This window comes from Magnolia sinica, chromosome 12 (genome assembly GCF_029962835.1).
Source record: "Magnolia sinica isolate HGM2019 chromosome 12, MsV1, whole genome shotgun sequence".
In the NCBI taxonomy this organism is placed as follows: Eukaryota; Viridiplantae; Streptophyta; class Magnoliopsida; order Magnoliales; family Magnoliaceae; genus Magnolia; species Magnolia sinica.
This window is the reverse complement of record NC_080584.1, coordinates 11278761-11295230: the sequence shown is the minus strand read 5'-3', so window position 1 is coordinate 11295230 and position 16470 is coordinate 11278761. Positions and strand designations below refer to the sequence as shown.

Sequence of the window (16470 nt, the reverse complement as noted above, 5' to 3'; positions counted from 1 at the left end):
TTTTCAATGGTGGAAATCAATACTTCCACCTTTTCCTGAGGTATGCTCCACTTGAGCTTTGTCTATGCATCAATTTTGGATTGAACCCCTAAACTGATATCGAAAAACGAATGGATGGCATGAATAAACCACATGCATTCACAGTGGGCCCAACAGAGTTTACTCGGTACGATGAGAGCCTACCGGGTAACAACGCAATCCGAATTCTTTCCAGGGACATGGATTGCCTTGCCTCCAACCCCGCCCGTCTTTAACCGCGAACCGGCTGTTACATGGGCAAGCCCACCGTGATATATCTATTTATCCATGCCATCCATTTCTTTTCTTGGATCATTTTAAGGCATGAGTAGAAAAATGATTAAGATCCAATGCTAAAGTCACTACAGGAAATTCCACTTTTACCTACTAAACAATAGGCAGGTAAATGTTTAGGCAAAAAGTTTTACCCACGCAAAAATTCGTTGGTAAAAGACGCACGAGAAAAACTTTCTAAAAACTTTGTTAAGACGTTTTCTTAGGTAAAAACTGTGTTAAGACATTTATCTACGATAGTTTTTATAGCTAATAACCGTTTACCTGCGAAATATTTCGTAGGTAAAATGGTGTTAAGACTTTTACCTCCGAAATATTTCGTAGGTAGAAACTGTGTTAAGACTTTTAGCTACGAAATTGATCGTAGGTACAAATGTAGATGTACTTTTTACCTACGAAATTTGAAGTACGTAAAAACTGTTAACGAAACTTTTACCTACAAAATGATTTGTAGGTAAAAAAATGTGAATGAACCTTTTACCTACAAAATATTTCGTAGGTAAAAATGTTGATGAAACGTTTGCTTACAAAAATTGTCGTAGGTAAAAGTCTCTCTCTTTTTTCTTTTCTTTTTTTTCCCAAAAAACAGACAAAAATTCCTGTTATACACCTATTACAATATATTTCATTATATTCATATTCCCATGTTTCCAAACAAACACAAACTACATCCATCCAAACACAAACCACATCCATACATACACAAATAATCTTATCCACATTACATTCATCCATGCACAAATACATATTTCTTATTATGTAGAATCACAAGGCAAAAAAAGCAAAACAGAGTCATCAGACAAGATTCCCCACCTATATAAATTACAGGTTGTACTATCATGTAGGACGAATGCTCGCATACAACTGGTTGGTGTGTAGGGCCCACTGTCATGTTTGTAAGACACCTGACCTCACCCATACAGCAAGGTGCCTCCACAATAAAAATAAGACACCTCAAAAATCAGGTAGATGAAAACATTAGATGGGCCCCCCGTGAATGCGGAGGCTTTTGGGTGGTTGTCATTGGTTTCTATGGTGAGGTGCACTTGATAGTTTGATTAACCTGATTTTTCGAGCATCTTTTTCATGGTGGGATGACCTCACTAGATGGTTTGGATGTTACACAAACACCACAGTGGGCCAGCAGACCAAATAGTTGGATGTACAACTAGTTGTGTATGAGCATTTCTCGTTATGTAGAATCACCAAGCAGAAAAAGCAAAACAGAGTCATCAGACAAGATTCCCCACCTATATCAATTATGGGCTACACTCCTATGTTAGTTACACACTGTCTAGGAAAAAGTAGCAACTCTTTCAATGTACATGGGATAGTTGAACAGCTAATCCAGATCGTACAAATCATTGACCTAGCTGTGGATGGAGTATAAATCAAAAAATTGCTGAGAGAAGACAATATTGACCACATGTAGTGGTTTCAGCAAACAGGAGACATAAAACATGCATGCAAGCAAAATGTAACTTCTACATATGTTATTAGAGAAATTTTAGGAACATTGATGGAGATACGAACCTGTGCATTCATGTTAGCCCCATCCATATAGACTTGCCCCCCATTATCATGAATTATCTTGCATATCTCATCAATGCCTTCTTCATAGACTCCATGAGTTGAAGGATATGTGACCTGAAAAGGGTTATAAATCAATACTTTGGAATTACCAGTGATTGCTCATAGTATATTCTTAGCAGTTTTAGTAAATTTGATGTGTAAAATGATTAAGGATAACAAACTCGAAAACTGGACTCACAGGAATCCCGATTGCCGAATCTGGTGCTGACAGCCTCCGTAGTACTCCATTCTCGGCTCCTAGCGTCCATACGCCAGGTTCCGATCCTGGGATCCTACAAGGAGGATTTTCCAACGTACATTTATCTCATATGAAGCATAACCACAAGTATACCCAAATCAAGGTAACATCATCATCACATATCCACTAATATAAACATTTGAATACAGTGCTGAAAGGGAAATACATATATAAAAAATGAAGCTCCAGAAGACGGCCACATGCTCCAAGCTCCACGCTGCTGCAACCTAAAATCACCTGCACACATCTATCGTGCATAAGCTTATAGAAAGCTTAGAGGGTGGTGTAAGTGTGTGCACAAGGTAAGTGCCAAGTATTTAACACAACGCCATAATCATACAATATCGAAAATACTGATAAGATCATGAATCATACGATATCACAGTAAAGCGAAAATACTGACAAGTCCATGAGTCAAACAATATCAGAGTACGCAATACAGATCAGCTATGCAAATAAGGAGTTATAAAGAGCCAATTATCAGATGTCGAGAATGCAATGCAATATACAATTCCTGATGAGTTCACGAATACTGTCAGCTGCATCTAGACCATATAAATGTAGAAACACAGTAATCCAAAATGTCATATGCTGCGGATGTAATGCAATATACAGTGCGAATGGAATGACCATGTTGAAGTGTGAAGTCGGGATGATAGTACGTAGTATCGCAGGCTATGGGGTCCATCACAAGGGACTTCTATCCAAACCAATCCCATACCTAAATTTGGATAGTCAGACTTAATGTGGTAAACTCCTGATCTCAAGTTAGTCGCGCGCCCCAACCGAAATCCTAGCCATTGCGAAGGTATACGTAACAAATAGTTTCGCACCACCAGTCGGAGTGGATAATGAATGAATGAATGAATGAGTATGCAACTCCTGCTCAATAAGTCCACATACCAGTACAGTTCATCTCTAGGATCATCACCGAGGTTTAGTACACTCCAAATGGCACTGCCCCTCTCCTAGCAGCACAGTCCAAGTGAGCATAAGAAACCTCACTATCCACCTGGCCAATAGTCTGCCAATACCTATCCGGCACGTCGATAGCGGACCCATTTACGAGATGGTCAAACTCAGCCTAGAAATGCCCATTACCCTTGGGCGGGTAAGGCCACACCCCCTCCCAATCGACCACGACACAGTGGCAGATGCAGCCTCTTGGTATTTGGCACTTGGGCACTCATGTATCCACTCGGTCTCGACGTTGGGGCGCCTCCTGAACCGGAGGTTTAGGTATTTTCACCCAAGGCCATTTATGGCAGCTCGATGCTAATAACATATTTTCGATGTCCCATCTGGCCATCCATGATATGCCTGTGGAGGCTATGACCCTAATGTCGCTAGGGCGTACAATAGTCACAACACACAATGTAAGATGCATGAGTCATACAATCTAGTCATGCATCAAGCTTGCGTATACCGTGCGCTCATGTGAGATAACCTCCGCCTATCAGGAAGTCCCATAACAACCTATCCAATAACATATGCAATGGTCAACCACATCTCATAACAAACATGCGGATGATGTGTATGGTCATGTATCATGATGCTATGCTGTCACATATTCATAATCGATATTAATAACCGACATCAACAATCGGCCTTGACAATGTAGACATTTAACCAACATTGCTCCCATGGAATGGCCCACATAGAGCCTAACATATAGTGGACCCATGGCCTCGCACAATGGCCTAATATACAACAATTGAACTGCATCGCATGGGCCTCTCATACATCACATCGAGCCTCGCCATCTGGGCCTCACTCTTGAGCCACATATACAACTCAATGGGCCACACATATGGGCCGAAAGTACATCACAATGGGCTCTATCGCCTGGCCCTCGAATGCGTCACAATGAGCCTCATCACATAGACCTTATATTCATCACATTGGGCCTTAAATATGGGCTGAATACGCATCACAACAGGCCTCAAATGCGGGCCGCATATATATCACTTTGGGCCTCAAACACGGGCCGAATGCAATCACAATGGGCCTCAAATACGGGCCGCATATACATCACATTGGGCCTCAACAATCAGCCTTGATATCTGGCCTCGATATTTGACCTTGACAATCGGCTTATACAATCGGCCTCGATGATCGGAATCGGCAATCGGCCACAAACAATTGGAATCGATCGATAATTAGCCTCGATAATTGGAATTGGCAATCAGCTATGACAATCGCAATCGGCAATCGGTCACGATAATCAGCCTCGATCGCTAATCGGCAATTGGCCACGTCAATTAAAATCGATCGATAATCAGAATCGGGAATCGGTCACAATAATCAACCTCAATCGCTAATCGGCAATCGGCCACATCAATCGGAATCGATCGATAATCGAAATCTGCAATCGGTCACGATAATCAGCCTTGATTGCTAATCGACAATCGGCCACATCAATCGGAATCGATCGATAATCGGAATTAACTATCGGTCACGATAATCGGCCTCGATCGCTAATCGGTAATCGGTCATGATAATCAACCTCGATCGCTAATTGGCAATCGGCCACATCAATCGAAATTGATCGATAATCGGAATAGGCAATTGGTCACGATAATCAGCCTCGATCGTTAATCGGCAATTGGCCACATCAATCGGAATCGGCAATCGGTCACAATAATCAGCCTCGATCACTAATCGGCAATCGGCCACGTCAATCGGAATCGACAATCGGTCACGATAATCAGCCTTGATCGCTAATCGGTAATTGGCCACGTTAATCAGAATTGGTCGATAATCGGAATGGCAACCTGTCACAACAATCAGAATCGATCAATAATCAGAATCGGCAAATCGATCACGTTAATCGGAATCGACAATCGGTCACGACAATCAGCCTCGATGAGAATGGGCCGAACAAGGCCTAAGGGAAGGTCACAATGTGGACATTAAATCATCATTGCCCATCAATGTGGCCATTTAACCAACATCGCTCCCAAGGAGTAGCCCACATACACAATGTATCGGCCACATACATCACGTTGGACCCCTTTATGGGCCTCTCATATATTGCGTTGGGTGTTGTGTAATGGCCTTAAATGAATCACAATGGGCCACGCCCATGGGCCTCGAATATATCACAATGGGCTTGGGCTTCGCCCATGGGCCTCGAATACATCACAATGGGCTTCACCCATGGGACTCGAATACATCACAATGGGCCTTGCCCATGGGCCTCAACATACATCAAGTGGGCCTCATCGATGGGCCATAAATCCATCTAGGTGGGCCATAAAAATATCATATTGGGCCTCGAAAAAGGCCACAAACATATAACAGGTGGGATCACTTACCATAATTGGGCCTCATATAAGGTCCTCGTATACATTGCATCGGATCTCACATAAGGGCCACATACAATCTCAATAGGCCTCCTACAATCATAATGGGCCTTATATAATCACAATGGGCCACAACCCATGGACCTCGTATACATCACAATGGGCCGCATCTCATGGGCCTCATATGTATCACAATCGGCCACATATATCTCTATGGGCCCCATCACAGTGACCTTACATACATCTCAATGGGCTTCATGTGTACAATAAGTGGGCCTCTCAGGGCAATGAGGCCTACGGCCCAAAAATAAATGGACAGTGTGTGTAGCACACATACATCATGGTGGGCATCACAGGGCAGCCCTTCAATGGGCGCTCAATCACCACTATCCCCCAGTGTGGTCCACTTGGGATTTGGGCCTGCCTCTTAACGAGGCCCACGACCCTTACATTACCTGGGAAAGTGGATGGGTAGCGTGGAAATACAACACAAACACTTGCTGCTACAGGCCCTGATTGGTCATCCAAACAGATGGACGATCTGGATAAAATACGTGCACATGGTGGGCCTGCTGAAATGAAACACAACATGGTGGGCCGGTTGGAATGAAACACAACATGGTGGACCTGCTGAAATATACATCATGGTGGGCCTGCTAAACGTCCAGCCCGTAGATGGCCCGAATGAAACAGACACATCAGTGGGCCCCACATACACGTGGTGGATCACACTTGAAACTTAGATCTATCTTATTCTCAATGCCATAAAACTGTCTCTACAATGGCTGGACGATATAGATTCAACGCATCCGCAAGGTGGCCCCACCCCCACACGTGCAACACGTGTGGGGTGGGCCCCACATGATGAAAAAAGGGTGGACAGTGTGGATTAAACCCACACATCACGTAAGGGTGGGCCACGTGGATGGGATCCACGGACGGCGTGTATATAACACATACATGAAAGGTGGGTCCCACCTAATCTGGATGAACGACATGCATCTGGTGGGGGGTCCACGTGAGTGTGGCCCACCAGAATTTCATGATCAAGCTGATATTTCTGTTCCCCATCATCCAGTGTCCAGGGGGGTTTGGATGTCCATCTTACGGACGGTCTGGATTGTCATAGCACCCCGATCAAACCGCAACTGCTGCTGCCCAAACAAACGGATGGAGTGGATTTCCACATACATCACGGTGACCCACAAAGTGCTGCTGCACATACAGTAGTTGCTTACAGCGGCTGCTGGCCCACCATCAAACAAATGGACGGCGTAGATGGTGGGACCCACAACCACTTGCTGACGTCAGTGGGACCCATAGAGCTGGGTGGCGTCAATACCCACAATAGCAGCATCTAGCTGCTGGATGTACATGCATGTCGAGATGGGTCCACACAGCGGACGGTGCAGATAAAATACCTGCAACAAGGTGGCCCACGTCTAGCAAGGATGGACGGCCTAGATGTAATGTATGCATCAGGTGGGTCTCACTGTCCAGATTTGTTGGACGGTGTGGATCATACACATCACGGTGGGCCATACATCAAAAGGAAAAATAGAGAAAGGGAGGAAGAGAGAGAGAGAGAGAGACGGATGGAGGAAGGGCCTTGCCACTATGGGCCCCTCTATACGATACATACATCAAGATGGGTCCCACCATATGTGGGCTATCAACCCACAAATCAACAAAAAAAACACCCACCTATGATCTTCTCCTCCTTCTTTCGTCAAAGTATCCTAGAGCTTCAATGGACGAACTTCAACGGTCGAGATTGGATCATGGACGGTGGAGATGAGAGTAAGGAAGGTGGGCCACACTAGCTTCTCCTCTTGGAAGCCATGGACGTGGTTACTTGGAGAGGTGGAGTTTGAAAAATGAGAGAGAGAGAGAGAGAGAGAGAGGTGATGGGTGAAAAGGTGAGTGATGGGTGTGAGATGGGTGATGGGTGATGGATGTGTACTTGGTTGTAAGAGAGTGTTGACTTTTGGGGAGGTGGTTGTACTTGGGGATGGGATGGAATGATGAGTTGTACTTTGATTGATTGATGTGATGTGTCGTAGAGATTCTCTCAGAATTGTAACGCGCGGCGTTTTCCTCGAACTGAATGTAGGCCCACATTTTCTAGCCTCGGTATCGCATCGGCGTGCGAGATGCGGCATCGGAACTGTGGTGACCACTACAAGAAATCCCACCTTTAGCGATGAAAATTTTCGTCGCTAAAAGCCAAAATTTCGTAGCTAAAAAATTTTAGCAACGAAAATTTTCATCGCTAAAAGACCGACGCAAGAGGTTTTTATCGACGAAAAATTTGAATCATCGGCAAAGGCAAGCTTTTTAGCGACGAAAATTTTCTTCGCTAAAAATATTTTGCAAAACTTTTAGCTACGAAAATTTTCATCGCTAAAGAAATTTTGCAGAATTTTTAGCTACGAAAATTGTCGTTGCTAAGAAAATTTTGCATAACTTTTAGCTATGAAAATATTCGTTGCCAAAAAATTTGCAAAACTTTTAGCTACGAAACTTTTCGTAGCTAAAAATATTTTGCAAAACTTTTATTTCATCATATATTTCATCTTGTTGGTGATTCATTGGCTTCATACACCTGTTACAATATATTTCATCATATTCATCCTAATATACAACTGTTATATAATATGTTTCATCATATTCACTTTCACATCCATCTAAACCCAAACTAGTAAATCCATCCAAACATAAACTAGATTCATCCAAACACAAACAATCTTATCCACATCACATTATTCACACATAAATACATATAAGCTTTAAGTTAAGGTTATAAGTTTAGGTTTAGGAAATCGACTTCAGGTTCGGGATCGGGTTTAGGCTTGAGTTTTCAAGTTTAGGTTTAGGTTTAGGTTAGGGAGTTGAGATTAGGATTAGGTGTAGGTTTAGGTTTAGGAATTTGAGAATACGTTAAGGTTTAGGTTTAGGAAATCGGGTTTGGGTTATAGGTTTAGGTTTAGGTTAGGCTATAGGTTAAGGTTTAGGAAATTGAGTTTAGGTTATAGGTTCAGGTTATAGGTTAAGGTTAAGGTTTAGGTTTAGGTTAAGGTTAAGGTTAAGGTTTAGGTTTAAGTTATAGGTTAAGGTTTAGGTTTAGGTTTAGGTTTAGGTTATAGGTTTTGGAATTTGAGAATAGGTTTAGGTTAAGGTTATAAGTTTATGTTTAAGAAATCGGGTTCGGGTTCGGGATCGGGTTTAGGTTTGGGTTTTCAAGTTTAGGTTTAGGTTAGGGAGTTGAGATTAGGATTAAGTGTAGGTTTAGGTTTAGGGATTTGAGAATACGTTAAGGTTGAGGTTTAAGTTTAGGTTATAAGTTAAGGCTTAAGTTATAGGTTAAGTTTTAGGTTTAGGTTAAGGTTATAGGTTTAGGTTTAGTTTATAGGTTTTGAGATTTGAGAATAGGTTTAGGTTAAGGTTATAAGTTTAGGTTTAGGAAATCGGGTTCGGGTTCGGGATCGGGTTTAGGTTTGGGTTTTCAAGTTTAGGTTTAGGTTTAGGTTAGGGAGTTGAGATTAAGATTAGGTGTAGGTTTAGGTTAGGGAGTTGAGATTAAGATTGGGTGTAGGTTTAGGTTTAGGGATTTGAGAATACGTTAAGGTTTAGGTTTAGGAAATCGGGTTCGGGTTACAGGTTTAGGTTAGGTTATAGGTTAAGGTTTAGGAAATTGAGTTTAGGTTATAGGTTTAGGTTATAAGTTAAGGTTATAGGTTAAGGTTTAGGTTATAGGTTAAGTTTTAGGTCTAGGTTTAGGGTAAGGTTATAGGTTTAGGTTTAGGTTATAGGTTTTGGGATTTGAGAATAGGTTTAGGTTAAGGTTATAAGTTTAGGTTTAGGAAATCGGGTTCGGGTTCGGGTTTAGGTTTGGGTTTTCAAGTTTAGGTTTAGGTTTAGGTTAGGGAGTTGAGAATAGGATTAGGTGTAGGTTTAGGTTTAGGGATTTGAGAATACAGGTTTAGGTTTAGGAAATCGGGTTCGGGTTATAGGTTTAGGTTTAGGAAATCGGGTTCGGGTTATAGGTTTAGGTTTAGGTTAGGTTATAGGTTAAGGTTTAGGAAATTGAGTTTAGGTTATAGGTTATAGGTTAAGGTTTAGTTTTAGGTTATAGGTTTTGGGATTTGAGAATAGGTTTAGGTTAAGGTTATAAGTTTATGTTTAGGAAATCGGGTTCGGGTTCGGGATCGGGTTTAGGTTTGGGTTTTCAAGTTTAGGTTTAGGTTTAGGTTAGGGAGTTGAGATTAGGATTAGGTGTAGGTTTAGATTTAGGGATTTGAGAATACGTTAAAGTTTAGGTTTAGGTTAAGGTTTAGGTTATATGTTAAGTTTTAGGTTTAGGTTTAGGTTATAGGTTTAGGTTTAGTTTATAGGTTTTGAGATTTGAGAATAGGTTTAGGTTAAGGTTATAAGTTTAGGTTTAGGAAATCGGGTTCAGGTTCGGGATCGGGTTTAGGTTTGGGTTTTCAAGTTTAGGTTTAGGTTTACGTTAGGGAGTTGATATTAGGATTAGGTGTAGGTTTAGGTTTAGAGATTTGAGAATACGTTAAGGTTTAGGTTTAGGAAATCGGGTTCGGGTTATAGGTTTAGGTTTAGGCTATAGGTTTAGGTTATAGGTTATAGCATTAGGTTATAGGTTTAAGTTTAGGTTAAGGTTAAGGTTTATGTTATAGGTTTTGGGATTTGAGAATAGGTTTAAGTTATAAGTATAGGTTTAGGTTAGGTTGTAGGTTAGAGTTTAGGGAATTGAGTTTAGGTTATAGGTTTAGGTTAAGGTTTAGGTTGTAGTTACAGGTTTTGGGATTTGAGAATAGGTTTAGGTTATAGATTAAGGGTGTGGTCCCTGCAAATACAGATACAAACACGGCCTGTCCAAATGGTCAGGCCACTCCAATGCTGTCCATAGGAAATGTACAGCTTCATCATGGTCATAACAGCGGTTCCCACCTTCCAGGGACCCCCGCTCAATATCCGGATAGCTCTGACATACATCCGGGTCTGCTCCATCAATTTCGAACAAATACAGATATAAACACGGCCTGTCCAAATGGTCAGGCCACTCCAATGTTGTCCATAGGAAATGGATAGCTTCATCATGGTCATAACAGCGGTTTTCACCTTCCAAGGACCCTCGCTCAACATCTGGATAGCTCCGACGCACATCCTGGTCTGCTTCAACAAATTCGAGCTAATACATAAACACGGCCTGTCCAAATAGCCAGGCCTGTCCAATGCTGTCCATAGGAAATAGACAGCTTCATCATGGTCATAACAATGATTATCACCTTCCAGGGACCCCGCTCAACATCCGGATAGCTCCGACGCACATTCGGGTCTGCTCCAACAAATTCGAGCTAATACATAGACACGGCCTGTCCAAATGGCCAGGCCACTCCAATGCTGTCCATAGGAAATGGACAGCTTCATCATGGTCATAACAGCGGTTCCCACCTTCCAGGGACCCCCACTCAACATCTGGATAGCTCCGACACACATTCGGGTCTGCTCATTTAAATAAAATGGATTATCAAGATCATTTAAATAAAATCAGGTCCAATCAACAATCTGACCTGGAGGATTCTGTTAGTATTGTTAACAGCACCTCGAACCTTGTTTAAATTCAAGTTACAATCTGTGGCCACTGATGCTATTTGTCTTTCTGTGAAGTTGGCAACAATTTCTGCATCAAACCCGGCGAAAGCAGCCCTAATGATAAAGAACATTTCTTTCCATGAATTCATTATCTCTCTCTTTTAATTTTTTAACTTTTCATTACAATAATAACTACCTAAAATCATGGTGTTTTCTCAAGATAGAAGTCCAATCCATCCCAACCTGTGCACCTGTTAGGACAAGCATTTAAACAACATCCTGCAACACATTTAAATGCCTAATTAGTCTCACTCCAGTCTTATATATTGAATGCCTAATGTACAGTCTCTTGAATTCATTTGGATATTCAACAAATAAAAAATGGGTTAGAATGAATTCATTTTCCTAATTCATAGAAACCTTGCGTTTGGATATTCAACAAAATTGAATTGTAATAATTCAATTTAGTTCAATAAACTCAGATTTCTGAGAAGTATTTAATGGTTTTAAATCCATGGTTTTCTAAAAAAGGTCCATTTCCTGAACGTCAAATTCAACGGGGAAAGTAAGATGGTTAATATTACTTTTCACAGTGCAACGTTTCAGTTATGTCTCTTCTTTACCTTCCATTTTTCTTCTTAACAAGAAAATCCATATTTACTAATATTCTCATTTTCCTATTTTTCGAAAGAATGAATTTGGACTCCGAAAGCGTCGGCTCCAGCACTCGTACTTTCAGCCCAAACCCTAACCAAGGACTCCAAAATTACCAAGTACTCATAAACATTCATTGCAAGCATTTTCTATCTATGTGCATGACGACCATATTGTTAAGATCAATCCTCTTATTTTCATTTACAACAACTAGTGGATGACAAATTATGTATAACATACAGAGATGGTTCAGCCACTTATGCAATTAGGGAAGGTTCAAAAGGACATACATATTTGAAAGTTGGTCAAATCATAAACAGACGTATTATAGACGGAGACATTATTTTCATTAATAGGCTACCTAGTACTCATAAAAATTCATTGCAAGCATTTTCTGTCTATGTGCATGATGACCATACTGTTAAGATCAATCCTCTTATCTTCATTTACAAAAACTAGTGGATGACAAATTATGTGTAACATACAAAGCTGGTTCAGCCACTTATGTAATTAGGGAAGGTTCAAAAGGGCCAGATTTCCACATCAAGCATCAGTTGCATACATATGACATAGAAGGACAAAAGTATCACCTTCAAAATTGGAAACCATATCAAGTAGGAGAGCTAAAATGGTTGGTTATGATTTTGGAAGTCTAGATCATATTATGTAGAAGTAGGACTGTTGAAGTGCTGCATGAGGCAAAGTAAAATGAAAACTTTGAATAGGTCCAGCCTGAATAGTTCAAAATCAGGGCAGAAGCTGACTCTTGAAATCCATATGTGATTAGTTTTCCAACTTCAAATTCAGATTTCAGATTTAGACTTCAGATTCAGACTTCGGATTTCAGATTTAACAAACAGGCCCTTAGTCTTCCATCCTTCTAGAAATATGTAAATCCAATTCATGGAACAAGAGTACTCAAGGGAATTCAAATTTACCTTGTTAATTTGGTATCTTTGAAGATGGAGCGTAGTACAGGAATATTTGGCAAAACAGGATTTTTGAACCAAATCTAGCATCTCTTAAGTACCAGCAGATGAAAATCTGCACTCTACATACACAGATGCCAAAATAACTATCGCTAACCTCAGACCATAAAATGTCAACAAGCTCATGTATCTTCCTTTCTAGTTCTGATAGTAATAACATATCTCAACAATTGAAAAGCAAAAGAGCAGGGGATAAGGAATTCCAGAGAACTTCCCAAGGATCTTTTGAGAATAAATGCCGCTATTAAACAGCCAACTGCCTTGATCCTACACATTCAAACGTTGTTCCTTATTCGAGGGCCTTCCCGATAGCATCCAACCACCATTGTCCATTAGCATTCCCCTCAAGTCCTACCTACAATCAGCAGAACAATCAATATCTGTAACTAATTTATAGGAAGACAAGGACCCTTTTTTTCTTTTTTCTTTCTTTTTTTGGAATGATGGGAGAAATGATGGATTTTTAAATTTCACCTTTTTTATTGCTTGTGCAGGAGAACAGATAACTAGGAAGAAGTAAGCAATTGTCAGCATTTCAAATAACTAGTGAAAGATGATAGTTAAAAGGACAAGTAAAAGCAACCAAACACCCCAAATCATAAACCATGAAATTGCATAAATTGGTAACAAGGACAAATTATCTTAGATGCAACAAAATCACATGTACAATCTTAGATCCCCTGAACAAAATCGCATTTCATATGGAGTTCAGCGCGGTCGCACTGGTACAAGTTTCGGGTCGAGCCGACTCTAATATGCAGGACTCGGCTTAGGATCGCGCGCAAATGTCGGATACAGGTTGAGGGTCACCGGAATTCGACCGGGAGGACCGCGGAGGCCTATAGAACGGTACGGTCTAGGATACGGGCCTTACACTAAGCCTTATCCAAATTAATTGGGGTTGGCTACATGAATCCTGTTAATTCCACTCTATCAAGGCCAAAACTTTAGTTAAAACCATAAGTAATCAAGTCCTTGTTACTTCCAACCACATCCTTTTGGGCCTTCCCTTTGCCCTTTAAGAGCCGTCAACTTGTACGAACTCACTTCTTCTAAGTTATAACCCACACATTTAAAAATAGAACCTTGAAATAATAGGCCTACTCGGGTACTTGTGGCAGAAATTTGTAAACCTTAACAGTCATCAAATAATTTCAGAAGAAATCAATTAAAAGAAAAAGGTCAATATGAAAGACATACCTCACTTCTAGGCGACCTTTCACAGCTATGTACAGTAGCTGTAATTTCAACATTGTTCTGTTGAGCCTTCCTGTATTTAAAAGATAAAAATCATAATTTAAGTTATTGAATAATAAGCTATCCACTAAAAACAAAACCGCTTAAAAATAATCGACTATGCAAAATCCACATTTGAACATGCTACAAGATATCAAAGATGTTCATACACTCATAAAGGCTGCCACTACACATATTTACCAGGAAACAATACTTGTTTTAGGGATTTCTCATAAAAACAATACTTGTTTTAGGGGATTGAATGAGCCTGGTGGTGGCTGTCAAAGCCCAGCTTGGGCTGGCCCCCTAGATTAGATCTAGGTACAGGTCTGGTCCAGGCCCTACTAGTCAAGTACCCATTCCAAAAGTTTAAATTTGTTAGATCGGGCTAGGCTGGGCTGTCATGCCTCATGCAGGTGCTCAACCCATGAGCCTTTAGACTCAGACTGAAGAGAGCTGGGCTAGGCTGGGCTGTCATGTCAATGATAATGACAACAATGATGTTAACATTTGTATGTATGCATGAACCAGTATGTACCTCAAGAAGTCCATGATGATTTGGAATTTGTCTTGAATCCGTTGCATGTAAACAACTTGATATCAGTCCCAAAGAGAAAGTGGCCGACCATTGTCTATGCTCATGTTCATACTGAAACAACCATTTCAGCAGAAACTTTGATGCGGTAGATGTTACTGCATGGGCTGATGGAGGCAAAATCTGATGATACCAAGAGATGCTAAATGAAATGAGTATGAAGAACTCATTAGTTTTAAAACTAGGTAGAGAAATAAATTCACAAGTGAAAGAGAAACTACATATACACAGTAATTACATCCCCAACTATGGAGATTCTAAGACTGTTTTCCACAGTTAAAAATATATGTGCCAGATGGACCATCCACATTCACTGACTGAGCAATGCTGTTTAGGAGCATGAGTTAAGGTCAGCCCCAAACAGCTTGCAATAAGGTCATTGTTTTAGTGCATATTGGTCAGAATTAATCCATTTCTTTTCTTAAAAGGATGCACAACATGAGAACTTCAATTATCTCTACTTCTATGTAGTTATTGCTTCACATCCATAATGGGAAATATCAAAGACAAATCTTAAATCAGATGGAATATGATCAGTCAAATATTGGCATGGATGTTTACAAAAAAAAATAATCTAATTACTAAGAAAATAGAATAATTCATACAGAGAATAGTGACTTTACAATTCTACAAGGACTTGTAGAGGAACGAGTTGTTTGATATACCATTTTTTAGTAGTCCATTGTAGGTCATTGATTGAATGGGCTAGGATGATCTAGGAAAAATGAGAGAAATTTTGGAAAAGAAAAATCAAATTTGGGCCTTTATGGCTGTATTGGCCTATAACAACACGAATATGCTCGTACAACCAATATAGCCTAATACAACCCAGTTTTTCACTGGGACCTATACGAAATGGAAACAACTGTGTTAATCCATGTTGTTCACTATGGATATTTCAATCCATGTTGTTCACTAATCAAATCCTGAAATGGAAACAACTGTGTTAATGGAACTTACATGGAAAGGTATATAAGTATATCTGCCATTAACAAGTCCCACAATGGAGCCTGTGTATCCAACCATAGCACCATGAACAGCACTCTGAGCAAGGAGTGTGCAACATATGTTATCTGATCTGATGCATTGCTTGGAATAGCCCGGATCATATATGTCAGATCTGTGAAACATCACATAATTGAATAAGCTCACTTATCATAATTTTGTTAAATATCCCAGGAGAAAGAAACTATTTTTTTTTTTTTTTTTGCTACAGACCTATATATTTGAGATTTATTACCATCTTCTGTCTTCTTGAGAAATAATCCTACAGATTACAAACAAAAGGCCATCACGATGTATCTGTTTTATCCATCACGATCATTTATTTTTTTTCCAAATCAGGTTAGAATATGAGCAAAAAAAAAAAAAGAGATAGAAAAGAAAGAAAAAGAGGACATGAAAACAACAAACCAGATTTCTGCAATGGTGCAATGGAAAGAGACTTGGACCTTCAATGCTATCCATGCCTGCAATTCAATCAAGCACAAAAAATTAATTGTAAGATAAACCTGTACGAAAAACAATAGCATATTGATAAGCATATAGTACATCCAAATCCAGTTTCCATAGAAATTGGCAACCAAATCATAAGAGGGCTTTTCCATAGAAATTGCCTACTAAGGATGATACGCAGAAAATCTTTTGGACTTCTCCATGCTGTAGCCGCTAATAAGAGCACTATTATTCAATAAGGGAGTTTCCTCAAAATTTGGACAGAGAGCAAATAGAGTCATTATCATAAATTCATGTTAATGAATCTCATAAGTTTGGCAGAACTTCCGTTACCACATGCAGTTGACATTCAAGACCAAATTAGTAACAATAAAGATAGATAATAATCATGATTTATTTATTTATTTTTTTTTAAAGGGGGGGGGGGGGGATAGATGATTACCATAAATATTGCCATATCACTAGATATTACAATAAATT

General features: G+C 40.1%; 1 protein-coding gene across 1 annotated transcript; it reads right to left on the bottom strand.

Moving 5' to 3' along the window:
* Nucleotides 1-15294: 15294 nt before the first annotated feature.
* LOC131220371 (ATP-dependent 6-phosphofructokinase 1-like) lies at nucleotides 15295-16131 on the bottom strand. The gene is made up of 4 exons (XM_058215313.1): nucleotides 15987-16131; nucleotides 15754-15802; nucleotides 15496-15655; nucleotides 15295-15381 (listed from the first exon to the last, which is right to left on the bottom strand). The coding sequence occupies exons 1-4, from the start codon at nucleotides 16000-16002 to the stop codon at nucleotides 15316-15318; spliced, it is 291 nt and encodes a 96-aa protein (XP_058071296.1). The 5' UTR covers nucleotides 16003-16131; the 3' UTR covers nucleotides 15295-15315.
* Between the last annotated feature and the right edge of the window lie 339 nt (nucleotides 16132-16470).

Bases quoted from the DNA above. Each gene is read 5' to 3' on its own strand.
- LOC131220371 (XM_058215313.1), bottom strand. The intron at 15,656-15,753 runs GTCTGTAGCAAA...GATGTTTCACAG, and splicing joins AATAAATCTCAAATATATAG to ATCTGACATATATGATCCGG. The intron at 15,382-15,495 runs GTAAGTTCCATT...CATTTCGTATAG, and splicing joins ATACTTATATACCTTTCCAT to GTCCCAGTGAAAAACTGGGT.